Below are 27,325 nucleotides of genomic sequence, written 5' to 3'. Positions count from 1 at the left end.
TGACCCTTAATTGGACAAAAAAATAATTGGGTACTCTAAATTAAAAAATATAAATAAATTAAATTAACTTTCATGGAAAAGATTTACGAGAAGGATGACTTATGAAGTGCTTATGAGGCCTGGTCAGATTTTGACAAATTTAGAAAGTTGGAGAATACCTCCACAGAAGAGTGCGCCATGAAATATAGCAGATTTATACAAGGCTGCAGAAACTCCATCCTGCAATTCCTCAATCAGTGCTGGCTTTCAAGCTGTTGAACTGGTCTGAAGTTAGAAATATGTATAGGCTTCTGGTTTTGACGGGAGTTACATTTGTGGAAAGACATACCCTGCTAGAACAAATGTCAGAGGCTGTAAATAAGGGCTGGGATTCTCCGATATTCGGCGTGGCGGGCCGTACTGGCCCAAAAGTTCCTTGGAAAACATTCCTTACCGGTAGCCGTCATGACACAAATGAGCCGATCAACAATAAGACAGACAATGGAAAGCACAATGTTAATGGGATGGAGAGGTGATCTAGAAACGCCACTAGTGTCAATATAGAAGAAGATTTATAACTAACAAGGACAGAACACCTTTAACAATTATAGAAGGTGGAATGAATTGGGACATTTCAACACTAAAATTAAACCCAGAAATGCCCACGGTGTGGTCAATCGGTGTTTTAGGTGCGATTCAAAATTCCATTATGCAATAAACTGTCCTAAGCGATATAATAGGGTGTTTGAAAACACGCAAAAGCAGACTCCGAAGTAGAAGAGGAAAATATTGACCAAAGAGAAAGCATTGTTTTAGTAACAAGAAGTTTCAGTCCGGTGAGGATGGCATTGGTCACAGAGTCCTTCAATTTTACTGTATCAGATAATGGAAGTACATCTACAGTATGTGGAATAAACTGATTGAGATGTTATCTGGGTTCTTTAAGTGACTAAGTGACAAAGATTGGGACAAAGTTCAGATTTGGGGATGATAATACCCGTAAATCACTGAGACGAATAGTGATTCCTTGTAAAATCGGCAGAAAGAATCATTTTATTAGCAGGGATGTAATATCCAGCGAAATATCTTTATTATTGAGCTGACCATTCATGAAGAAAGCACATAATAAACTTGACATGGAAACCGACAAGGCCATTGCATTTGGAAAAATTGTGGACTTCCAATTTACATTGTCACTATTGCAGTGTTCTTCAAACTTTTTTCCGGGGTCCCATTTTTACCAACCGGCCGACATTCGCAACCCATGCTGGCCAAACTGACCATTTTCTCTTACCTTGTTTGCTGCTGATAAAAATAGAGGAAATGGTTTTGGGTCCCTTTGGCCCTTGTACACGCTCCTCCAATGGAACCTGTTGGATGTAGGTGAAGCCTTCTGGTATCGGAAAGTATGGAGTCTCCATCTGTCCAAAGTTCTGCAATTTTTTTCCTGTAAAATTTCATCAAATAACACCCCCCCGAACTTGTAAAAAAAAATTAAATGAATAAAATCAATGAATAAAACCCCCCCCCCCGAACTTGTAAAGCAAAAAGCTGCGACCGTTTTAAAAAAAATAGCGGCAGCACTGCGCATGTGCACCCGATCATTGGTGCGCAAGCGCATAATTTTGCGCATACGTGCCGATGATCGTGTGCAATGCGGCCAAATTTTTTTACATGTTCGCGGCCATTTTAAAGGCCTCTTGCAGCCGCCGTTATTAAAAACCGACTGCTGCGCGGGGATTTGCGCGATTGGGAGCGCCGTGAAGGACGGCTCCACGACCCTCCCGACACCCGCCCGCGACCGACCCGTGGGTCACGCCCCCGAGTTTGAAGTACACTGCACTATTGTATTTGATTAGTGAATCCTAATTTTACTTGTAAAGAAATTAAGGAAGCACTGTTAGTGTCAGAGAACTGGTGTCTTTTAAACAAAAAGGTAATTGTGTTAAAGTTTATCGGCAATTTGCCCATACATCTTACCAAAGGTTTAAAGAGTTAGCTTAGGGATGCGGGTATAAGGGATAAAGAAGGACAGCACGGTGGTGCAGTGGTTAGCACTGCTCCCTTAAGGTGCCGAGTACCTGGATTCAATCACGGTCACTGTCCGTGTGGAGTTTGCACGTTTTCCCCGTGATTGCTTAGGTCTCACTGCCACGACCCAAAAGGATGTGCAGGGTAGGTGGATTGGCAAAGCTAAATTGCCCCTGAGTTGGAAAAAAATAATTCGGTACTCTAAATCTATTTTAGAAAATAAGAGATGAAGAATACACCCAGCTTATAGAAATGATAAGCGATAGATGTGATATGTGTAAGAAATATAGAAGAGCACCATTGCGGCCCATAGTGAGTATGCTCTTGGCGACAGATTTTAATGAAGTTGGGAAAGTGGGCAGCATAATCAAAGATCCCTCTTCCATTGGGCAGGAAGATACAAACGTCTGAGAACAGGTTCAAAAACAGCTTCATTCGCGCAGTTACCAGACTCCCAAATGACCTTCCTATGGACTGAGCTGATCTCTCCACACTTCTTCTCTACTGAGTAGCACTACACTCCATATGCTTCACCCTGTGTCTGTGTATTTACAGTGTGTATTTTATCATATGTCCTATGTTTTTTAATATATGGGATGATCTGTCTGGACTGTATTCAGAACCCGGTGCACATGACAATAAACCCAAATCCAAATCTGGATTCACAACAGTTCTTGACAATTGCGACAAACAAAGAGTTAATTTGATACAAAAGATTGCCATTTGGCATCACTTCAGTCCCAGTGTTGTTCCATTGAGCTGCGGACCAAATCTTAAACGGATTAGACTGAATCCAGTGTTACCTAGATCACATCGTGGTTATTGCCAAGAATGAGGAAGAATATCTCTGCAACTTCGATGCCCTCTCCAGAGATTAGAAGATTGTATATTATGAGTCTGAAAAGACAAATGTGAAATTTTGCAAACTTCAATTGAATATCTGGGTCATATCATCAACGCTGAAGGACTGCATAAGTCACCTTCGAAAGTCAAAGCCATTACGAGACTTCCACACCTTAAAGTCTCAACCAACTTCAATCTTTCTTGGGCGGACTAAATTGCTACGGAAGGTTTGTCCCTAATCTGGTGACTATTCTAAAACTCTTGCACAATCTACTTGTCAAAATAAAGAGTGAAAATGGGGGGATTAATGTGACCGAGCATTTGAGCAAACCAAAAGGAGTGTTACTCAAGCCAGAAGTCCTGACACGTTTTAATCCACATTTATCCCTGCATCTAGCATGTAACGCATCACCTTATGGGGTTATAAGAATTAGGAGTAGGAGTAGGCCATCTGGCCCCTCGAGCCTGCTCCGCCATTCAATGAGATCATGGCTGATCTTTCGTGGACTCAGCTCCACTTTCCGGCCCGAATACCATAACCCTTAATCCCTTTATTCTTCCAAACGTTATCTATCTTTATCTTAAAAATATTTAATGTAGGAGACTCAACTGCTTCACTTCTTCACTTTACTGCTTCACTGGGTTGGGGTGGTTTCCCACATAATGCCCACTGGTGAAGAGAAGTCTTGGGGTCAAAGACCTTGAATAAAGAAGCCCTAGGAATCATTTTTGGAATTAAATGATTCTATCAATTCCTGTGTGGGATGATATTCACTTTATTGACAGACCATCATCCACTAACAACAGTTTTTGAACCTCATACCAGGATCCCATCACTGGCAGCCAGCAGAATGCAAAGGTGGGCATTACTCTTGTCAGGACACACATACACCATCAAATATCGTTAGTCAGACCTTCGTTGGAATGCAGATGGACTATCCCCACTACCCTTAATAAATAGTTTGTTGATGGGCAGTTCGTGTGGAAACATTTTCTACTTTGGACAAGTAGATACTGCTCCTGTAGCTACAGGGTAGGTGAAGAGTAATACCATAAGTGATCCAGTACAGCCTGAGGTCTTGGACCTGGTGGTTCGAGGCAAGTCTTCAGGAGCAAACCCTGAGTTTTCCGTACAGGCAGGTTGTCTCCTCTGGGGAATGAGAGTTACCATTCCACCATTATTAAGGAAAAACGTATTAAACCAATTACACAAAGGCAACTGTGGTATTGTAAGCATGAAGGAGATAGGAACTATTTTTTTGTGGCCACGGCTACGTGCTGAAATAGAGGAGAAGGCGCAAATGTGTTAGTCTTGTGTAAAAGTGCGGAACCTGCCGCCATTAGCCCTGTTGCACCCATGGGAAAGGCCAGAAGACGAAGGCCTGACAACGGGGGATGTTGATTATGTAGGACCATTGGAAGGGTGCATGTTTTTCATTCTAGTCGATGCTCACTTGAAATGGCCTGAAGTTGCCATCATGAAGTCAATGTCATCGGAGAAAAAAGTTGAGAGATTGAAATCTTCAGTAGATTCAAGTTCCCTGAACAAGTGAGTGAAAACGGACTGCAGTTCAAGCGTTCATAAACTACTTGAAAGGGAATGGAACACATCCCATCTGCTCCTTATCACCCTGCCACAAATGGGCTGGCAGAACGTTTTACACAGAAGATGAAATATTTGTTTAAGGTAAGCAGAGAACAAGATTCATTATCTAAACGCTTGAGTCAATTCCTGCTCACATACAGGAATACTGCACACATAACACTCCAGCATCTCTGTTCTTGTTAATGATTAAATGTCAACTACGAACAGCATTCGATTTGGTAAAACCACCAAAGACAAAATAAATTGTCAAGAAAAATCAGCTCATACAGCAGGAAACCAAGGCAAAATGTCATGTTTTTCTGCCAGGGTCAAGAAGTTCTGGCAAGAAACTATACCACAAGTGAAAACTGGATTCCTGCCACCATCGGTCTCCTACACGGTACAAACTCAAGATGATGTAATATGGAGAAGGCATGCCGATCAACTTTTGGTGACAAGAACCAATCTGCCAGAGGCTGAACCAACAGAGAGACCAAATCCAGCTGTGTCAAGAGACGACCTGGTCCTTGCCGAGAATCTGACAGTAACTGAACCAACTGGGGGAAACAGCACCTCAATTACGAATCAAACACCGAGTCAATCTCATATCCCTGCGTCGACTCTGGTTTATGATAACCAGCGACAAGCAAAGCAAAGACACCAGAGGTTGCAGCAAATACGAAAAAGCAGATGCCCAAGGTTCACTGACAAGCACACAGAATGGCGGCTTCCGGAATGTCTGACGCATTGGCTTGTTGTTGATTAATTGTTCATGTTGCTAATTGATTGTTGATGCTGTACTGTTCATTGTGTCAGGGACCGTTGATTTAAATGGGGATAATATCTTGTGTATTCATTGTGTTTTTAGTGTTTCCTCACAAGCAGCCATATAGCTGCACAGGGACATTTTAAGAGAACGATGGCGTGGCGTCATTTTCCATTTGCACGGGTAAATAGGCAGCCTAACACTGCAGCCTGTAGCGTTAGCACCTTCTAAATAAAGCTCCATGTTTTGGTTGAACCTCCAAGGCCTGTAGACGCGATCTTGAATCCACCACATGTGGGGAAAAGACTGAGAAATGAACCTGATTGATAGGCTCTTCCAGAGGCCCCTCAGGGAGACAACAAACTGAATGGCCCAGCCCCTCTTAGTGCTGTGCTGTAACTAACCTACAATTATGTGAATGTCGCAACAGTTCAATTCCCAAATGTTTAACTACATAAAAAAACATTGTACATATATTTTCTAAGAAATCCCAAGAAAATCTGGCTAATTTTTAAATTAATGTTTAATAAGGTCACCTCCTTTGGTGGAGGTGGTTTCTGTTTAATTTAGTTTTCTACTTTGAGAGATGCTGTCAGAAAGAGGAATAATTTGAAATGTCTATTTGACCATATTTATAAATAAACGTAACTTTCTCGAAGTAGCACTTAAAAATGTAATAGCTCTTGAATCGTATTTTTGGATTTTATACAATTTTAGTGTGCTGCAAGATGAGACTCTAATTTCACTTTCTTCTCCGTGCTGTTAATGAAATAAACATTGTACATTAAATAACAAACGTTCTTTGTCTTTTGCAGTCATCGTACGCAACTCGAGTTACAAGGTGCAAGGAAATTCTTCAGAAGGCCATAACTGATAAGAGCTGCTTAGGCAAGTTCATCGGAGATGCCACTCGTCTCACTGAAAAGTTGCTGGAACTGTGCAACAAAACGGTACATGCCTTTTGAAAAATTACTTTTAAAAAACTTTTCCAATTGGGGGCAATGTAGCGTGACCTACCCTGCACATCTTTGGGTTGTGGGAGTAAGACCCATGCAGACACGAGGAGAATGTACAAACTCCACACGGACAGTGACCTGGGGCTGGGATCAAACCCGGGTCCTCAGCGCCATGAGACAGCAGTGCTAACTACTGCGCCACCGTGCTACCCTCAAAACAGTACATGCCTTAATATTTCATAAAATTCATGTATATATTTTCCAATTTTTTTTTCTGTCAAAATGTTATCGAGTTGTCAGCATTGAAGAATCTTAAAATGGGCAGCACGGTGGCACAGTGGGTTAGCCCTGATGCCTCACGGTCCCAGGTTCGATCCCGGCTCTGGGTCACTGTCTATGTGGAGTTTGCACATTCTCCCCGTGTTTGCGTGGGTTTCGCCCCCACAACCCAAAGATGTGCAGAGTAGGTACATTGGCTACACTAAATTGCCCCTTAATTGGAAAAAATGAATTGGGTACTCTAAATTTATATTTTTAAAAACAAGAATCTTAAATTAATTATCTCCAATCTTTATTCATATTTGTGAATAATATTGCCCTATCAATTTCAGTAAGTGTGCTTATAGGAAGGAGATGGGATACAGGATGACACCTTCAAATCCATTTTTTCCCCTTCCTCTGCCTGTGCCCCTACCCCACCCCCTTAAAATATCTCCGTCTATAATATTTTGAGTTGTAGGAAGTGGTTTCACTTTAATTTAATTAGATTTTCTATTTTGAGCCTCAATATTCAGGAGGGAATGTCTCATGACACCAGAGTGTGGCTTCATTAAGCTGTTTGGGAGGCACATGGGCCAACGTGCAAAGGATCCTGAGTTATATTGTATTGCAGACTTAATCATGGAGTTGATCTCAGAAGAACTGCTTTATGGTGAAGGATTTTTTTAAGAACTGGTCCATTTTTGGAGTTTAGATCACTTCGAAATGGAAAATATCTCTGACAACAATAGCATCAAAAATGTCTTTCGCTAAAATAAAAGCAGAACACCGTGGATGCTGGAAACTGAAACAAAAACAGGGAAAGCTGGAAAACCGCAGCCCGACTGGCAGCACCCGTGGAGAGAGAAAACATAATTAACATTTCGAGTCTGCGTGTCCCTTCGACGGAACTAAATAGAGGGGGAAACGTGTTGGCTCATGTGCTGCATAAGAGGGGGTGGAACAGTGGGACCAGTGATTAGTGGGAGCAGGGAGAGATTGCAACAAAGATGTAGCAAAATTTAAGAATAAGTGACGAATAGCCCAGTGGGGGAGGGGGAAGGAGGATTTTTGCAGAAGAACAAAAAGTGTTTGGGATATTTTTTTAAATGTTTAGATGGAGGAGAACGGTCACAGTCTAAAATTGTTGAACTCAAGTGTTGAGTCCTGAGGGCTGTAACATGCCTGATCAGAAGATGAGATGCTGCCCCTCCAGTTTGCATTGGACTTAGTGCAGCATTGAAGCAGGCCAAGGATAAACATGTGGGCATGAGAGCAACGTGCTGAGTTGAAACAGCAAGCAACAGGAAGGTTGTGGCTGTGCTTGTGTGCTGAACGAAGGTGTTCCGCAAAACGGTCACCCAGTCTGTGCTTAGCCTCCCCAATGTAGAGGAGGCTACATTGGCAGCAGCAAATACACTAGATCAGATTGAAGGAGGTTCAGGTGAAATGTTGCTTCACCTGAATGGAGTGCTTGGGGCCTTGAACGGTGAGGAGGTAAATGGGCAGGTGTTGCACCGTCTGCAATTGTAAGGGATGGTGCCGTGGGAAGGGGATGGGGAGTTGGACGTGATGGAGGAGTGAACCAGGGTGTCACGGAGGGAGCAGTCCCTATAGAATTCAGACACAGCTGAGGGGGAAGATATGTTTTGTGGTGACATCATGTTGGTGGAAATGGCAGAGGATCATAGAACATAGTGCAGAAGGAGGCCATTCAGCCCATCAAGTCTGCATTGACCCATTTAAGCCCTCACTTCCACCGTATCCCTGTAACCCAATAACCCCTCCTAACCTTTTTGGACACAAAGGGCAATTTATCATGACCAATCCAGCTAACCTGCACGTCTTTGGATTGTGGGAGGAAACTGGAGCACCCGGAGGAAACCCACGCAGACACGGGGAGAACGTGCAGACACCGCACAAACAGTGACCCGGCGGGGAATCAAACCTGGGACCCTGTCGCTGTGAAGCCACAGTGCTAGCCACTTGTGCTGCCCTTTGAAAGCCCTCATCCTTTGAAAGCAGAGGCTATCGGGGTGGAACACCCTTTTTGTTCTTCTGCAAAAAGCGTCCCTCTCCCGTCCGCCACAGGGTCATCTGTCACTTGTTCTGAAGTTTTGCTACATCTCTCCCAGCTCCCACTAAACACTGTTCCTGCTGTTCCACCCCCTCTTATACAGCATGTAACCCAACACGTTTTCCCCTCTCTTTAGTTCTGAAGAAGGTCACGCGGACTCAAAACGGTTACTCTGTTTTCTCCCCAACTGATGCTGCCAGACCTGCTGAATTTTTCCAGCTTTCTCTGTTTCTGCTTTTAAAAAAAAATCTCAGTTCTTCAATCAGGAGGAGAGGGAGTCGTAAATATGGGCATTGTTACTATTTTCATTATATGTATTGTTTCTCACATAACCTGTACAAGGCCTAAACCATACGTTGAATCTTCTCCATCCTTTGATGGAGTCACGATGTCTTTGCACACACCTGTGAAATAGAAACTCAGAAACATGTGTGTTTTTGTACTTGAAAGAATGTAATTATTTTGCAGAAATGCATTAAAGTTTTTGCCAGTTTCTAATTGGAATTTTAGTTTCCTAAAATGTCAGGTATTTTGTGAGACGACAATTAAACAGAGTTGTAGTTGATATTGTTGAATCTCTTTACCTTTATCTTGTTTTACCTAGTGGAAGTTGGGTTAGATTATGTTCTGACTGTCCTGTTGCCAGAGCAAGGTAGAACAGGACATATGAACAATGAGTAGGAATAGGCCATTCAGCCTCTCGAGCCTGATCCGCCATTCAATAAGACCATGACTGATTTGATAGTAGCCTCAAATCTGCATCACGCCTTGCGACCAAGTTGCATCCGAAGCCAATTTATATTTAATTCATATTGACCTATATATCTAGCGGACTATAATAGAAGGGGATAGAAGTCATTCTTCAAGCTAGTCAAGGCCATGGTTAGATCATATCTGGAATACTGTGAGTGGTTCTGAGCACCATACCTTAGGTGGGGAAAAAATGGCCTCGGAGGGAGCGCAACATTGATTTTGGAAAATTATACCTGGTCCCCAAGGTTTAAATTACAAGAAGAGATTTCACAAAGTAGAATTTAGAAAGTTATGAGATGATTTCACCAAAGTTTCCAAGATATTAAAGGGGACAGGTGGGATAGATTGGGAGAAATTATATCTGCTCGTTGGTGAGTTCAAAATATTAGACCCAGACATCACAGGGGTGAATCGAGGAAGTGTTTCTTCCCACAAAGATGGAATTGAACATTCTGAAATTCCCTCAGTGTACCCGAACAGACGCCGGAATGTGGCGACTAGGGGATTTTCACAGCAACTTCATTGTAGTGTTAATGTAAGCCTACTTGCGACAATAATAACGATTATTTTTTTAAATCTTTTTATTCTCCACATTTTCATCAATAAACAACCAAAGAAAAAACACAAACAAAAACAAATACAGTAACAATACCTTACACACAAACTGCCCCCGCTTAATATACAGACCAAAACATCCACCCATACATTCCAGGTTAAAAAAAAAACACATTAACAATCTGTAAACAGTGTAACCAAAGACAACAATACCGCCAAACCCCCCCCCCCCCCACTAATGTTCATTGGCAACCAATTCTCGGAAGTGCATAATAAACAGCCCCCATGAATTGCGAAACCTTCCTTCATCCCCTTCAACTGAGACTTCACCTTCCAGAGAGTCAAAGAAATTCAAGTAGGTCCCCTCCCCGCCAAGCCGTGTCACAAGATGGAGAAGCTAACCTCCACCCCAACAGGACCCGCCTCCAGGCAACCAGCAAGGCAAAGGCCAACATCTGCCCCCGTACTCGCCTGCCACCCAAGCTGGTCCGAACCCCTGAAAAAGGCTTCTCGGGGCCCTGGTTCCAAGTTCACGAGCACTACCCCCGAGATGACCCAGAAAAACTTCCCTCCAATAAACCCCTCACATTCCACGTAACTATCCTAACCTCTCTCACCCTCCCTCCCTCCACTTTTAACCACCACCCGCATAACTCCAGGCCCTGCCCACTGGGCTTGGCCCGCCCCGTCCCATTGTTACCATCAACCCCCCCCAGAATCCTCCCATCCACTTCCTCTCATAAACACCTCACCCAGTATCGGCCCCTCCCCCCAACTTTTCACATCTCCTCGGCTCTCATCGAAACCTGTTCTACCAGGCTCTGATGGTCGCAGCCCCTCCCCCCACGACACTCCCGTTCACTGGCCTGCTTGAGCTATCCAGTGTGGAGGCCCCTGCCCAGGCCTCAATACCCTCCCTCCCCCACCCAGTCCCAGGAAAACAAAGAAATACCCTTCAACACACAACCCCAGTGTAAACACACAAAGCCCAAAGAACCATCATTGTGAAAGAAAAGACTCTTACCTAGTCCAAAGAGGCAACATCAACTCATTTAGCACATATGACACTATGCAGTGAAAAATAGAGCTACATACACTCCTCCACACCCCTTACCCTCAGTCTAAGACCAATCCTCAGTCCCATTTCTTACTTCTGCCCCAGTCCTTCTGCCTTCACAAACGTCTTCGCCGCTTCCACCGTCTCGAAATAAAAGTCTTTGGAGTTGTAGGTCACCCTCAACTTAGTTGGGTACACTAGGCCGATCCGCAGCCTGCTGTTATACAGTGCCGTCTTCACTTGACCGAAGGCCGCCCGCCTCTTCACTAACTCCACAGTAAAGTCCTGGTATATACTTATACCAGCTTCAGCCCACTGCGCCTTCAGCTTCTGCTTTGCCCAACTCGGGACCTTCTCCTTCACGCGGTACCTACAGAAACAAATAATCACTGCTCTTGGCGGCTCATTCACCTTGGTTTAGGCCTCCACGCCCTATGTGCCCGATCCAGTTCGTACCGAGAGGGATCTTCCTCCCCCAACAGCTCTGCCAACGTCTTGGCAAAATACTCCGTCGGCCTCGGACCCTCCACCCCTTCAGGCAGGCCCACGATCCTCAGATTATGCCGCCTAGATCTGTTTTCCAGGTCCTCCACTTTGGCTCGCAGACCCTTGTTGGCCTCCACCATCCTCTGCAGCTCCTCACCCATCGAGGTGAGTTGATCACTGTGTTCTGACAAGGCCTCTTCCACTCCCTTCAGCTTCTCACCCTGCTCCCGCACCTAAGCCGATGCCGTCAGCACCGTGGCCTTCATCGGGGCAATCGCCTCCTCTACCAGCACCTTCAATACTGCCATCATCTCCTTCCTTATCACTTCCATGAGCTTTGCGAACTGTTTTTCAAGTCCCACAATCATCACCTCGGCCCCACCCAGCGACCCAGCCTCCGCCATCCTTCCAGTTGCTGAACCAACCCTTCTATTCGACGGCGCACCTTCACTCACCCGCTTCTTCACGGCAGCTTTCCTTTGCGTTTTGGACTTCTTTCTTCCTGCACTTATTTAACCAAAATTGCCCCTGGGACTGGGCATTAAATTCTAAAAAATCAAGCCTCGAGCAGGAGCCATCCAACGTGCGACCTCCCCCTACATGCCGCCACCGGACAATATTAAAGATTATTAGGAAGGTTGGAACTGTTTTCCGCAAATAGCAATTGATGCTAGAGCAGTTGTTAATTATGAACATGAGATTGATAAAGTTTTGTTGGGCAAAGTTACCAACGGGACAAAGGCAGTTAATTACATGCAGTTAGGCTTCAAATTAGCCATGTTTTTATTGAATGCTAGAACTGGTTGGGGGCAGAGGGGGATTAAATGGCCTACTCCTATGTCTATGTTCTTAATTTTAATCTTTAACAGTGACATTGTAGCTTCTAAATTTGCTGAAGTTAGAGTTTTTTGCTGAGTAATTAAAAGGTTCACATTGCGCAACATATCTTAAAAATGTTCAGCACTGTGAAAACAATTTTGTTGTGGTTTTTCTGAACTAGTGTTTCTGTTCGTAGGTGGATGGAAATACCACAACTCTAAGCATGAGCGTTCACTTCAAATTGCTCAAAAGGCTGGTGGAAGAATCTGCTTTCAGTGAAATCCTCATTCCTTTGCAATCTGTGATGACTCCCACCCTGCCATCAACTGCAGGCACTCATGCAAACCATGACCCTTTCCCTGGTCACTGGGCCTACATAGCTGGTTTTGATGACATGGTAACGTTACTATTTTACTTGCTCCGGTTTAACGATGTTAACCCTCATACTGGCTATCTTTGTTGCTTCAGCATGCCTCAAAGCTGCACGGGGAAAGCATTTCTCTTCTGTATTGCCATGAACTCATTGCAATCCCAGATCCACTCTGAAAAGTTCTATCATCTACATCTCCATGTTGCTGTTGGGTGGCATTGATACCTTGCGCATCCTTGACACAAAGCTGTTTCATACATTTGTCCCTTTTAAGCCTTTCATTTGGGAACAATTGGTAAAATGGACCAATCTCATCTATACTAAAAGCATCCTTTACTTGTAAACATATGCGGTGCTCAGTTTGCCAAAAACTCAGTTGTGTGTGTGACAGTGTTGGCTTTGCTGTCATTCAAAATACCATGCCATCTCTTCAAATTGTGAAGCCTGTCACTGCTGCCTCAACTATAAACTCATGCAAACCTAAGGTTTTAGATTATCTTGTCTTTCACATGAATAAAGTTTTGCTTTCCTTTCCATTTTAGCGCAACTACCAGCTGTAGAAATTGCTCTGTGATGCTTCTTGAGCTTGAAATTAATTTTGCATTCAGCTTTATTTTCCAGCCACACACACAGTACCTAACTTGGCTGCAGTTGTTGCATGAACACTTTCTCACGTCTCTCATCTGTCGTGGTTGCTATGATGTTGGTGCAAACCTTTGATTGGACTGGGTGCAACAAGTCACCAGCATTCTACAACCGGAATCAGATTAATGGTCATTTGCGCACTACATCAATTAACTAGCACCGATGTTGCTTGCAGTAATACCCACAAACAACTTGTGTTCTCCTGGCACCGTGACACTGAATATGCAAGTGACTTTTGATCTGCTAATGAAGTAAGGCAGGGAGTGTAGCCAAAACATTATTGATATATCAAGAATTTTTATTGTAAACATGTAAAGGGAGACTTTGGCTGCCACTGCTGCACTTTGGAATTTACTTTCCAGACCCCTTGTCTCCTTGTCTTTCCAGGCCCCTTGTCTTCAAAAATGTCTCCAAAGCTTTTCTTTTCAATGCCTGCACCACTTCTCTGGATTCTTCTGGATTCTGGTTTATTCCCCCTCAGCTTCAGTCCAGGAGCTAGAAGGATTAATAGAAGCGGTGTTAAAGATGATGTGTAAATGCGAGTCATTGTGGTAAATTAAATCTAACAACAAAATCACACTTATAGACCATCTGCAATCAAATAAAAATTCCCGAGGTGCTTCAGAGAGGTGTAACTAGATTTTAAAAATGGACCGAACCAAAAAGGAATCTGGACTCCTTATTTTTAGAAGGATGTAGAGAAGGTGCAGGAAGAGTCATAAGAATGATACCAGAACTTGTGGATACATTTATCAGGAAAGGCTGATTCAGCTCGAATTATTTTCTCATGAAAAGTGAAAGCTAAGGGATGACCTAATCGAGGTCTTTACTATTATAAAGGATAATGACCAGATATTTTCCAACTTGGAGGGGAGACCAAAACTAGAGACATAATTGCAAATGGCCAGCAAAAGAATTCGGTTTTACCCAAATGGTGGTAAGAATGTGGATCCCGCTACCAGAGTAGTGATTGAGACAAGTAGTGTAGATACATTTAAGGAGAAGCTAAATAAACAAAGGAAAGAGGAAGAAGCAGAAGGGATTGCTGATCAAGGTCGATAAAGAGAGTTAGAGGAGGCTTGTATTGTGCATAAACACCAGCATTGATTTGTTAGACAAAATGATCTGTTTCTGTGCTGTAGACTCTGTGTAAATCTCTAAATGTTGGGACCAGAATATTTGTTCAAGAGGTTGATTATGGATTATCTTTAATCTAATACAGTTGATCCCTAGGACCTCGGAAATCTGTCAAAACTTTGATAGATGAAACTTTTTCACATATACCAACAATTGATATATGATGACGCCATTGTATTATTACTTGTTTTGTAAAGATTTGGTATTTTAATACATGAAGATTGAATACCGCATCCAGATGTTTTCATCTTCTCTTGTGCCAGGTGGAGATTTTAGCCTCTCTTCAGAAGCCAAAGAAAATCAATCTGAAGGGTTCTGATGGAAAATCCTATATTATGATGTGTAAACCCAAAGACGACCTGAGGAAGGATTGTCGACTCATGGAATTTAACTCTTTAATTAATAAGGTGTAGTATTTGAAAAGTTAGCATGGCCATTGGAAAGTTGAAGCTACTTGTGTATTTAACTTAATGCACATTTGAAAATCTTGTTAAGTGTTTAGAGGCTAAATTATAATTTCACGCAGTGTTTAGCAAATTCTTAACATGATTAGTGTATGAACAGGCAGCACGGTGATGGAGTGGTTAGCACTTCTGCCTCACAGCGCCGAGGTCACTGGTTCGATCCCGGCTCTGGGTCACTGTTCGTGTGAAGTTTGCACATTCTCCCCGTGTTTGCGTGGGTTTCGCCCCCTCAATCCAAAGATGTGCAGGTTAGGTGGATTGGTCACGCTAAATTGCCCCTTAATTGGAAAAAATGAATTGGACACTCTAAATTTAAAAAAAAGATCAGTGTATGAACTTTGATGCCATCCAAATAAAATAGGCTAATCATTATTTAATTGTGGATTATTTTGTATTTACAAATAGGGATGTGGTTTGTAGTTTGGGCACGTTATACATTGAATTTCATAACATATAGCTTTTTTAAAAAATATAATACTCAACTTGATTTGTGTAAACGCAGTGATCTTAAAAATCTTCCATATTTCCATAAATAAATTGCCAGCTTCCCTACCAGGCTTGCCACTTTGGAGCTAACTTGGGAGTTTGCTGAGGGTGTTAGCTGTCAAATGTAATTGGCCAGGGTTATACGGTTAAGTCAATTTGCTCGGGCTTTGTTATCTCGGGTGGGGTTCATACAGGAGAGACTGCAGAGCTTTATTACCTTGGATAGTTTATTAATTTTTGGTTAATTCCTGGAAATTTAATAAATTGGGTAGAGTATATGAAAGAGTAAACTGCACTTGAACCAAACTACGCTATTGCATACTGTTTTACAGAGGTTTACACACTCCTATCTTCAGATTTCTGTATTTGTTAACGTTCAAGAATGTTACTTCCGTTGCTATGTACAAAATATGTTTTCCATATGGTTGGCACTGTTTTTCTTTCTGTGAACAATATTTAGCCGTTGACTTCACAGCCGTCAGGAGCACTCCCTAATTCAACAGAGTCCCTGGCACAGAAATGTTTGAAAATCATTGCTTTTATCTTTAATTTCAAAATTGTTGCAGCCTACTGTTGCAATCGTAGCAGACTGAACAATGACTATAAATTCTTCTCTTTGTACTTCCACGGGATATTCGTCTCACTGGCAAGGTTGTGGCTCATCCATAATTGCCCTTGAACTGACTGGGCCACTTCAGAGGGCAGTTAAGAGCCAACCACATTGTTGTGGTTCTGGAGTCACATGTAGGCCAGGCTAAGTAAGGATGGCAGATTTCCTTCCCTGAAGCGCATTAGTGAACCAAACAGGTGTTTATGACAACTGGCAAGAGTTGGCATGGTCATCATTACTGAGACTAGCTTTCAATTCCAGCTTTTTCCACCTGCTGATTAAATTCCACCTGCTGCCTTGGGATTTGAACTCATTTCCCCAGAGCATGGGCATCAGGATTACCTGTACAGTGATATTACTTGCCATCACTTCCCTGAATCATATGATAATAATCACATTATTATTTGCACTTCATTGATTAATGAGCTTTCTGGACACTTTGATGTTTGACAGTGTTTAAGAAAAGATGCAGAGTCTCGCAGAAGAGAGCTTCACATCAGAACGTACGCAGTCATTCCTCTGAATGAAGAATGCGGTCTGGTTGAGTGGGTGAACAACACTGCTGGCTTAAGACACATTCTGAATAAGCTGTACAAAGAGAAAGGCAAGGATTGAACATATCATGAATGCATGTTGTTGAAGTTCCAATAAATAGAAGCTGTTGATAAATTGTAATCCAAATGTGCTGTGAAACATGGAGAATACAATATACATGTTGCAAATTGTATGCATTATATGTTAAAATTAGATTTTCTGCTAAGAGTGACATTAAGTGTTAATTTAAGCTAAATAGCACAATATTAATGGGAGAGGGCAGGAGTTTAATTTTTTTTTTAATTAAGTTTATTCTTTCCTGGGAAGTGGGTGTTGCTGGCTAGGCCAGCATTTGTTGCCCATTCCTAATCACTCTTGAACTGAGCAGTTTGCCAGGCTATAGGCTATTTCAGAGGATCTGGAGTCACATGTAGGCTAGACCAGGTGAGGACACTTTCCCTCAAGGACGTGAGCTAGATGTCTTGTTTTATGACAATCAGTGATAGTTTCATGGTCACCATTACTGAGATCACTTTCAAATTCAGATTTTATTGATTGAATTCAAATTCCACCAGCTGCTGTGATTTGAAGCCGTGTCCCCAGAGCATTAGGCCAGCCCTCTGTATTACCAGTCCAGCGACATTACCACTGTGCCATCGTCTCTCCAAACATATGGCACCCGTGGCTCAAAAGCAGAGGGGTGGGATACAAAAGGCTGACTTTTTATCACCACCTGGAGATATTGAGGGCTCTAAAGGCATATAGAATGTTCAAAAGGGAACTTAAAAATGAAATTAGGAGAACGAAAAGGGAACATGAAAGCATACTGGCCGGTAAAATAAAGGAAAATCCTCATTTCTCCTCTCAAAAGGTAGTGAATCTGTGAAATTCTTCACCATAGAGGACTATAGATGTTGGGTCGTTATTTTTAATCAGTGAAGGAATCTAGGATTATGGGGGTAAGGCAGGAAAGTGATGAGGATTATTATTCACATCAGTCCTGATCTCATTGAATGGTGGAGCAGACTCGATGAACCAAATGGCCTACTTCTACTCCTATGTCTTTAAGGTCTTAAATATCTCTTCAAATATAACGCTAAGCTCATTAATGTACATATTTTGCGCATTGGATTTTGTTTTATTTGGCTCCTGGTATTCAAAGTTTTGCGTGTGTTCTATTACAGGTGTTTACATGATTGGTAAAGAGTTGCGTCAGTGCATGCTGCCAAAGCAAGCACCTTTGGAGGAGAAATTATCTGTCTTTCAACAGCAGCTCCTGCCACGTCACCCTGCTGTCTTCCATGAATGGTTCCTTCGGACTTTCCCTGATCCAACTTCATGGTCAGTTTCTTAAATTTGATAACATGGGATTCTGCTTTCCGAACTACAATGTTTGTTTTTTTTGCACATTTTTTTTTTGGGTTGTGGGGGCGAAACCCACGCAGACACCGGGAGAATATGCAAACTCCACACGGACAGTGACCCAGAGCCGGGATCGAACCTGGGACCTCAGCGCTGTGAGGCGGTTGTGCTAACCACTAGGCCACCGTGCTGCCCTCGAACTACAATGTTAAGGGGTCCAAGATATCTCTTTAGCAATGTTTTACCCCCATTTTTAGGTAGCTCCTTTCGTGCATTTTATGAGACCTATGGGAGTAGGTTGGTTTGGGTTGGGTTGGTAAAGTGGAATGGGTATTTAGTGTGATCATCATTCAGTTGCCATAAAAGTCAAAGCAATTGTTAGTTTGGTTTTAAGAATCAATCACAGTAAAGATAAAATTTAAGACAGCAAGGGTGAGGTCAGAAATAATGGATTAATTACTGTATGTTTGCAGTGAGGATAATGGGATAATTGCTCATTTGATATTCACAAAAATATGATGGCTGTATGGTTAGTAATTAACATTTCATAATGTACTTAATTCTAACTTGTGCCATTAACCATAATGCTTTCTGATAGATGTGTTCCGTTATTTTGAAACTTCCATCTTCTAATTCCTTCCAAAAGGTACAGTAGTAGATCAGCCTACTGTCGTTCTGTTGCTGTGATGTCAATGGTTGGCTACATTCTGGGTCTCGGTGATCGCCATGGAGAAAACATTTTGTTTGATTCTTTAACAGGCGAATGTGTTCATGTGGACTTCAACTGTCTTTTCAATAAGGTAACTCAGTTTCCAGCATTCATCTTTTCATGGAAGCATACATATACTTTATTTCCTATTTCTAATTTTAAATAGCCAAAGTGTATGAACTGGTATGAACTAAAGTTTCTGTCACTGATGGATTTTTCTCAGCAAAATTTCAGTTTCAGGCACCAGTGACCTGGGTGGTCAAGCCTTTACATTTTTAAACTACCTCTGGCTGCATAGAGATCATAGAATTTACAGTGCAGAAGGAGGCCTTCCGGCCCATCGAGTGTGCACCGGCTCTTAGAAAGAGCACCCTACCCAAGCCCACACCCCCACCCTATACCCATAACCCAGTAATCCCACCCAACACTAAGGGCAATTTTGGACACTAAGGGCAATTTAGCATGGCCAATCCACGTAACCTGCACATCTTTGGACTGTGGGAGGAAACCGGAACACCCGGAGGAAACCCACGCACACACGGGGAGAATGTGCAGACTCCACACAGACAGTGACCCAAGCCGGGAATCGAACCTGGGACCCTGGAGCTGTGAAGCATTTGTGCTAACCACAATGCTACCGTGCTATATATTGTACATACAGTTGTATATTGTGGATGAGGGGTTTGAAACAGCAGTGGTATTGACTTTGCCGCCCTTCAGTTGGTGATCTTTTGGTGGATAAATGATGCATTGAATTTTGCTTGCATTGTTAGGAGTGCGTTTCTGCATTAGTAAAATCTGGTCTGGTAGAAATGTCGTCCAGCGACTTAAGAAATGCAAAATAGATAGAGAGTCAACCATGATTTTACCAGGCCTTTGTTCCATGTCCGATTATCTGGCTTGGTGTCCACATTTTATGCTAATACCTATGACATGCTTTGAGATGTTTTACGACATTAAAGGTACTTCAAAAATGCAAATTTTGGCTGTTGTTTTAAAAGTGATTGGCATGGATTTCACACTCAGCGGTGATGCTTGCTGCTGACTTCAAAGAAAGCTGCTTACAAAGATCTAGTGATCTGTGTGGTGTTGCTTTCTGGGTGGCACATTGATTGTGGCACCTCCAGGGGATTTCCAACATCAAAGATGTAATCAAACAAACTGAGCAGCCAATCTCATCAAAGAATTCTCACAGTCAGCAAACTAGAAAGTTTTTAAAAAACACTTTAATATCCTACTTTTCAATCACTTTACAGATAACAAAATAAAGAATGGGACATACATGAGGGATGCAGGTGGAAGCTAAAAGATGATCAGTTTAAAACAAAAATTAAATTTGGAAAGTTCTATTTTAATAATATTTGACATCGCTTTTCAGGATCCGAGATGCTGTTCAGCAGCAATTTTGATCTTTGTACACCATTAAAAATAGTTACACTTCAAAGAACAAGGTGTTACTTTGTCTGTAGTTTTATCAGCGCGACTAATAGCATAAAAATTAAAGTTTGCACTAATTCAAGTGATTTTGTAAGATTTCCATCTGCGGGAACTTCAGCATATCGAGTGGAGGAAGAGCGAATTAATCACAACAACTTCTGGATTTCCATATTTAGCTGCGCATGTGTGGATGGCATAGTCACTATCTGTTTCATAGTTGTAATGGTAGCGAATGCTGAAAGTTCTGCCATCGATACAGCTGGGACACTGAAATCATGTACAGCCCACTCACAGTTGGGGCACCCTTCTCCAAAACATTTAGGGTGCTCTTGACTCGAATGACACACGCAGCACATTCTCTGCAGATTAAACAGTTGATGTCGGAACCAGTTTCCCATTGTAGTTTTAAAGTAGATTGATTTGCAAACCTCCATTTTGCCATTGTTTGTCCCATGTTTTTGGGATCACTAACTTGTTGCTTAGTCAACTAAAAAAAATCTCTCAGTTCACACCTGATCATTTATAGAGAAAAGGAATACTGTAACATTAAGAAACAAAGCTTGAAAATCAAGAGGGGGGGGGGGTTACAGCAGCATCTGCAAGGAGAGAAAGCAGAATTAACGTTTAGAATCCTTTTGGTTCTTCATCAGAACTAAAGAGAGTGCTAGATATTAAAGCGTATCTGTGAGAGATTGCAACAAAAAGTAGCAACTTCAAGAACAAGACAGGTGGCCTGGCGTGGAAGTAAGGTTGGGGGGGGGAGGGGGTCAAATACATGTGATATACAATATTTTTAAAAAGGGATTTAAGATGCAGGAGAAAGGTTACAATGTAAAGCTGCCAAGCTCACTGTTGAGTCCCATGGGCTGCAAAGTGCCTACCTGGAAGATGAAATGATGGTCCTCCTGCTTGCGCTAGGTTTCACTGGAGCATTGCAGGAGCTTGTGAATGTTCTGTGGTTGAAAAAAATCTTCTCACTTTCTTAGGGGGAGACCTTTGATGTTCCAGAAGTTGTCCCTTTCCGTCTAACCCACAATATGGTCCATGCCATGGGCCCAATGGGAACAGAAGGTTTGTTCCGCCGAGCCTGTGAAGTGACATTGAGATTAATGCGCGATCAACGAGAACCTTTAATGAGGTAAAGCATCAGATCCTAGTTATAGTTGGAATTATTTCAAATATATTTATTTCAGGCGTCGTCATAAAATTGATTGACTTAACTTTTTTCTGTTTCATTGCTATCCTTATTGTCAGAGCAAACATTTATTTGTCTTGCAGTGTTTTGAAAACCTTTCTCCATGACCCACTGGTGGAGTGGAGCAAGCCAGTAAAAGGAAGTGCAAAAGTGCAACCCAATGAAACTGGGGAGGTAATCAATGAAAAGGTCAGTGAAAAAAGATTTAGAGCTCTGACATTTTCCCCCTTCTAATTTATTTATCTTTGCCTCTGTTCTACACACACATTTTTCTCCAACACTCCTAACTGCAGAGACAGCCTATTTTGTTCAGGAAAAGGTGTTGGACCATTTTTACAGATCCGCTCCGATGAGAGCAGACAGCATCCCTGATGTAAAATTAGATTGGATTGTCGAATTTTAATCTACAAACTTGAATTCACTGCAAGTTTTCTTCCCTTTCTCTATTTCATTGATACAACTATCGGACAACAATTTATGTATTTCTAAGAGAACAACATAATCCCAAGACACTTGACACAGGTGTTAACAAACAAAATTTGACACCAAGCTACATTAAGAGATATTCTCGCTGATCGTCAAGGTAGGCTTTAAGAAGTGGTTCGAAGGAGTGGAGAGAGCTTGGGGAGGGAATTTCAGAGCTTAGGGCCTTGGCAATCACTCTGGAATGATTAAAGTTGGGGATGCTCAAGAGGCCAAACTTGGAGCAAATTAGAGCTGGGAGAGGTTGCAAAAATAGGGCAGGGCGAGGTCATGGGAGGATTTGAAAACAAGGATGAGAATTTTAAAATTTAGGAAATACTTAACTGGGAGCCAATGTATATCCATCAGAACAGGAGGATGGGTGAAAAGGACGGTGTGACTTTGAATGTGAGTAGCAGAGTTTTCAATGACCTCAAGTTTATAGAGGATAGAATGTGGGAGGGCGACCATGAGTGCAGTGGAATAGCCAAGTCTAGAGGTAACAAAAGGCATCGATAAGGATTTCAGCAATAGATAAGCTCAGACCGGGGTCAGGTCAGCTGAAGTTGGTGGAATGGACAGTCTTCGTAATGATAAACTTGAATAGGTCTAGCAACTCAAGACTGGGCACCCATGAGATGCTGTGAGTCATCAGCAGCAACAGAATCGTACTCAAAAGCATTCTGCAACTTATGGCCCAGCATATCCCTCATTCTGCCATGACCACCAAGCCAGGAGATCGATCAATCCTAGTTCAATGGAAACTGCAGGAGAGCTTGGCAGGAGCAACACCAGACATACCAAAAATTTGGGTGTCAACCTAGTGACACTACAACACAGGGCTACCTGTGTGCCAAACAACATAAGCAGCAAATAATAGACAGAGCTAAGAAATTCCGCAACCAGTAGATGAGATGTATTCTCTGCAGTCCTGTCAGATCCAGTCCGGAATGGTGGTGCATAATTGATATCACCTCCCCATCCTCAGTAATGGCGGTACACATCGGCACAAAAGATGAGGCTGAAGCATTCACAATTTTCAGCCACAAGTGACCAATGGATGATGCAGCTTAACCTGCCCCAGAGACCTCCATCAACACAGAAGTCAGTCTTCAGCCAATTCAATTTCCTCTACGTGATATCAAGAGTCAGCTGAAGGCACTGGATACCGCAAAGGTTATGGACCCTGACAATATACTGAAGACTTGACCTCCAGAACTTCCACACCCCCAGCCAAGCTGTTCAAGTACAGCGACAACACTGGCATCTACCTGGCAATGTGGAAAATTTCCATGTATGTCCTGTACACAAGAAACAGGACAAATCCAACCTGGCCAGTTACTATCCCAACGGTCTACTCTCGATCATCAGCAAAGAGATGGAAGGGGTCATCAACAGCCCCATCAAGCAGCATTTAGCAATTAGCTGCTCAGTTTGGGTTCCACCAGGGTCATTCAGCTCCTGACCTCATTACAGCCTAGTTTCAAACATGGACAAAGGAGCTGAACTCTACAGGTGAGGTGAGAGTGACTGCCCTTGACATCAAAGGCAGCATTTGGTGAGTGTGGCATGAGAACTAGCAAAATTCGAGTCCAATCAGGGGGGAAACTCTTCACTGGTTGGAGTTACACCTAGCACAAAGGAAGACAGTTGTAGTGCTTGGAGGTCAATCATCTCAGGTCCAGAACATCACTGCAGGAATTCCTCAGGGTAGTGTCTCAGACCCAACCATCTTCAGATGCTTCATCAATGACCTTCCTCCCATCATAAAGTCTGAAGTGGGGGTGGTCGCTGTTGCACAATGTTCAGCACCATTTGCGATTCCTCAGATGCTGAAGCAGTCCCAAGTCCATATGCAGCAATACCTGGCCAATATCCAGGCTTATGCTGACAAGTGGCAAGTAGCAGTCATGCCAGGCAATGACCATCTCCAGAAAGAGGGAACCTAACCATACCCCTTTAACATTCAATGGCATTACCATTGCTGAATCCCTCACTAAGTGAGGGGTTACCGTTGATCAGAAACTGAACTGAACCAGCCATATAAATACTGCTGCAACAGCAGGTCAGAGGTTAAGAATCCTGCAGCGAGTTTCTCATATCCTGACTCCCCAAAGCCTATCCACAATCTTCAAGACAGAAGCAGGAGTATGTTGGAATACCCTCCACTTGCCTGGATGAGTGCAGCTCCAACAACATTTGAAGACGTTTAACACCATCCAAGACAAAGCCCGCTTGATTGGTACCCCTTTCACACGCCTTCACTCCCTCCACCACCGACCAATAGTGGCAGCCGTGTGCAACAGCTACAAGATGCACTGTAGTAACTCACCGAGACTCCTTGGACAGCGCCTTCCAAACCCACGATCGCAACCACCTAGAAGGACAAGAGCAGCAGATACATGGGAGCACCACCCCCTGGAGGTGCCCCTCCAAACCACTCACCATCCTGACTTGGAAGTACATCGCCATTCCTCACTGTTGCTGACTCACAATCCTGGAATTCCCTCCCCAAAGGCATTGTGGGTTTACCTACACCTCTGGGACTGCAGCGGGTCAAGAAGGAAGCTCACCACCTTCTCAAGTGGAACTAGAGTTGGGTAATAAATGCTGACCTAGCCAGCGACTCCCATATCCTGTAAATACATTTTTTTAAAAGACGTGGTCGGATCATGAGAATTGCAAATGTATCTGTGTCATGTACAGACATGAGCGATGGAGTTAGTGGCTAAGGAACAGAACATGTGGTGGGGATTGAAGGCTTTCATCTTCTGAATATTTAATTGGAGGAAGTTTCTGCTCTTTCAGTCCTGGGCATGACCGAGTCTTAACAATTTAGCAACAGTGGAGGGATTGAGAGACGTGAGCTGTGTGTTGTCAGCATACATGTGGAAATGGACACTGTACTTGCAGATGATGTTGTCGAGGCTTGGCATGTGGATGAGAAATAGAAGGGGCCAATTCTTTTCTCAAAGTAATTCTTGGTAGTGTAAATTGTGGTAACATGAGGTGACATGAGTAGAGCTGTTTCCCTTTTATGACATTATGAAGCAAGTTGGTGATAGATACTCCCTTTTCAAATTAGCGTAATCACCCTTTGGATTAAAGCACATCAATTACAATTAGTCTAATCTGCCATGAAAGAAGAGCGATTGTTGATTTAAACCATGGTTAAACCTCGGTGAATTTTAAAGGGAAACAATTGCTTAACTTTTGAAGTGTTGATTTTCTTTTAGGCCAAAACCCATGTTCAGGATATCGAAAAGCGACTACATGGAGTGATTAAGACGAGAAACAAGGTGAAAGGTTTACCGTTATCCATTGAAGGTCATGTTCACTACCTTATCCAAGAAGCAACAAATGTAAACCTCCTGTGCCAAATGTACCTGGGCTGGGCTCCATACATGTGAAAGAATTCACTGAAAGCTGCAAATCTGGTATAAGGAAGAAGCAAGATATGTAATTCATGGGGTAGCTGCTCGACTTGTGTCATCTTTTATCTTCAGCTCTAAATCATCCACCGCATGTTGCTAATGTTTCAGCAAATCAACTTTAAATTATCGCAGTACACTTGGTAGTTGTGATTTTTTTTTTGACAACTTTGTTTAGGAACAGAAGTGTACATATTTGTCAAAGAGACCGCATCACAAAGATCTGGAATTCTCTTTCACTTCAGAAGGCAAGATAAAGGACAAGCAATAATTTTACTGACGTCTGAGTGCAGTGCAAATCTAGGAAGTAAAGTAACTATGTTTTCTCACAAGTACTCACAAGCCTGGAATTAAAGGCTTTCAAGACAATTTGATGGACGAGGTAAGATTTAACTGGAACAGAAAATCAGATATATGGAAACCTGACAAAGTATACAATCAGAGACTTGTTGATATAACACATGGCTAAAAATTGTCAACGCTGAAAGCCAAAGAACCTGAAAAAAAGACTGATGAAGATAAAATAAATTAATTGTTTCTGTGAACAGAAGTAAGGGGACTCAAAGGTCTGAGCCCATTGCATGCTGTCAACTTGCATTATATTAATGAACTTGTATTATAAACTGACTTATATTGATGCTTTTGGGGGGGGATAAAACACACATTGGTGACCCAGACTATTCATTGGGATCAATATTATTTTCTCTGTTAAGCTATCATTAAGTTACTCCATTAAGACTGAACAGAGTCCATTTCACAACTGGCAAAACTACATGGGATCTGAGGTCCAGGGATGGCTCCTTGCAACTGAACAAACCCCTCTGCGTAGATAGTGAAGACTTTTCCACATCTGTAAAGAAGTGAAATACAACCTCGAGTGAGATGTGTGGAGAAATGATTCCACAAACCTAATAGATGATGGTTGATACCGAAGTCAGAGTGTTGAGTTAGTCTTGTTGTTTTGATTTTCATTGTCCTCCTTTGCATACAGTTTCCACTGTTTATGATGTGGATGACCCAAACTCGGGTTTAATCAACGTGAATGGCATGGTTCCTTCTCACAATTTATAAACGTGAAATGTCAGAAGAATATGCACATTTGTTGAAGTGTACTTTTATGGAGCAACCTCTTGTGCTAGTTCACGGTTAGTTGTAAAAACTTAACAGAAAATTATTTTTGAAAATATTTTTGTACAGGACTGTACTATTTGAAATTTATTGTTTTGGGACACAGTTTCTTTTTTTTTATGTCCACGACCTTGGTTTACACTAATGTGAATTAAAACATTGAAGAGATACTAGTGTTTTTATAGAGTGTTATTTTAAATTCAGATAGCAGCAGAATGGTAGCTTTTCTATTCATGAGTGCAAACATATTGTTTGGCAAAATGAGTGGCAAAAAAACCCAGTGAACCACCTGTACTGAATCATTACACCAGGCCACAGCTGCACATTGTTGTTCTCTATGGATGGACTGATATGGCAGGTTTACAAAAGTGAGAGAATGCTTCACAATCATGGTTGGGTGCATACATTGTATGGAAATCTTCTAGCCATAAGGATATCATTTGCTCCCTTATTGAAGATTTGTCAGTTCTTCGAAGTACAGCTGAAATATAGAAAACGCACCTCCTATCTGCGAAGATATTGGACATGTAGAGCAGAAGGGCATACTTCACAAATGAAATATATTTTACAAACGAACAACTTAAATCTACATAGCATCTCAAAGTAAATATTCCAAAATGTTTTGCAGGACCGAGAACAGACAGAATTTGACAATGAGATGCATCTGATATTTGGGCAGGTGGGAAGAGGTAGGTTTCAAAGAGCATCTGTAAAGTGAGACAGATTTAGGGAGAAGGCTACAGAGCTTAGGGCCGAGACAACTGAAGCACAGCTACCAATGGTGGTCTAGACAATCAGAGATGTGTTAGAAGTCGGGGTTGGAGGATTGCAATGTTCTCAAAGTTTTAGGGCAGGAGGATGTTATAGAGATAAGTTGGGACAAAGCTATTGAGTGACACGAACACAGTGGTGAGAATTTCAAATTTGAGGTGTTGCTGGATTGAGAGCGAACACGGATCATTGAGGGTGAATGGGACTTGGTGCGAGTTCGGATAAAGGCAACAAGAGTTGAATAAGGCATTATCAGATGGTTGGAGATCAACCAGGGGAGCATTGGAATAGCTGAGTGTAGAGGTCATAAAAGAGGAGGGTTTCAAAAGCAGTATGGAAGGAGGATATGTGAATGGTACATCAGCTTTCTGCCAAATAGGATGCCAAGTTGCAGTCTGTTGGAATCTTGTGTAATTTAT

At 42.4% G+C, this 27,325-nt stretch overlaps 1 protein-coding gene across 2 annotated transcripts in view; it reads left to right on the top strand.

Annotated features, from left to right (window-relative positions):
- Positions 1–26,305, top strand: part of atr (ATR serine/threonine kinase) — a 109,213-nt gene extending 82,908 nt beyond the window's left edge. For both annotated transcript variants that reach the window (XM_038815052.1, XM_038815053.1), the window contains 9 exons: positions 6,020–6,154; positions 12,362–12,562; positions 14,581–14,724; positions 16,331–16,481; positions 17,596–17,752; positions 18,420–18,573; positions 20,906–21,057; positions 21,198–21,303; positions 24,813–26,305. In XM_038815052.1, the coding sequence (XP_038670980.1) occupies positions 6,020–6,154; positions 12,362–12,562; positions 14,581–14,724; positions 16,331–16,481; positions 17,596–17,752; positions 18,420–18,573; positions 20,906–21,057; positions 21,198–21,303; positions 24,813–24,986 (1,374 nt within the window). In that variant the 3' untranslated portion in view covers positions 24,987–26,305. The remainder of the gene's footprint in view (positions 1–6,019; positions 6,155–12,361; positions 12,563–14,580; positions 14,725–16,330; positions 16,482–17,595; positions 17,753–18,419; positions 18,574–20,905; positions 21,058–21,197; positions 21,304–24,812) is intronic.
- Positions 26,306–27,325: the final 1,020 nt, after the last annotated feature.

The sequence above is a fragment of the Scyliorhinus canicula genome, chromosome 13, assembly GCF_902713615.1.
Source record: "Scyliorhinus canicula chromosome 13, sScyCan1.1, whole genome shotgun sequence".
Classification (NCBI taxonomy): Eukaryota; Metazoa; Chordata; class Chondrichthyes; order Carcharhiniformes; family Scyliorhinidae; genus Scyliorhinus; species Scyliorhinus canicula.
The sequence above is the reverse complement of the archived record's forward strand: the minus strand, read 5'-3'. Positions and strand labels throughout refer to the sequence as shown.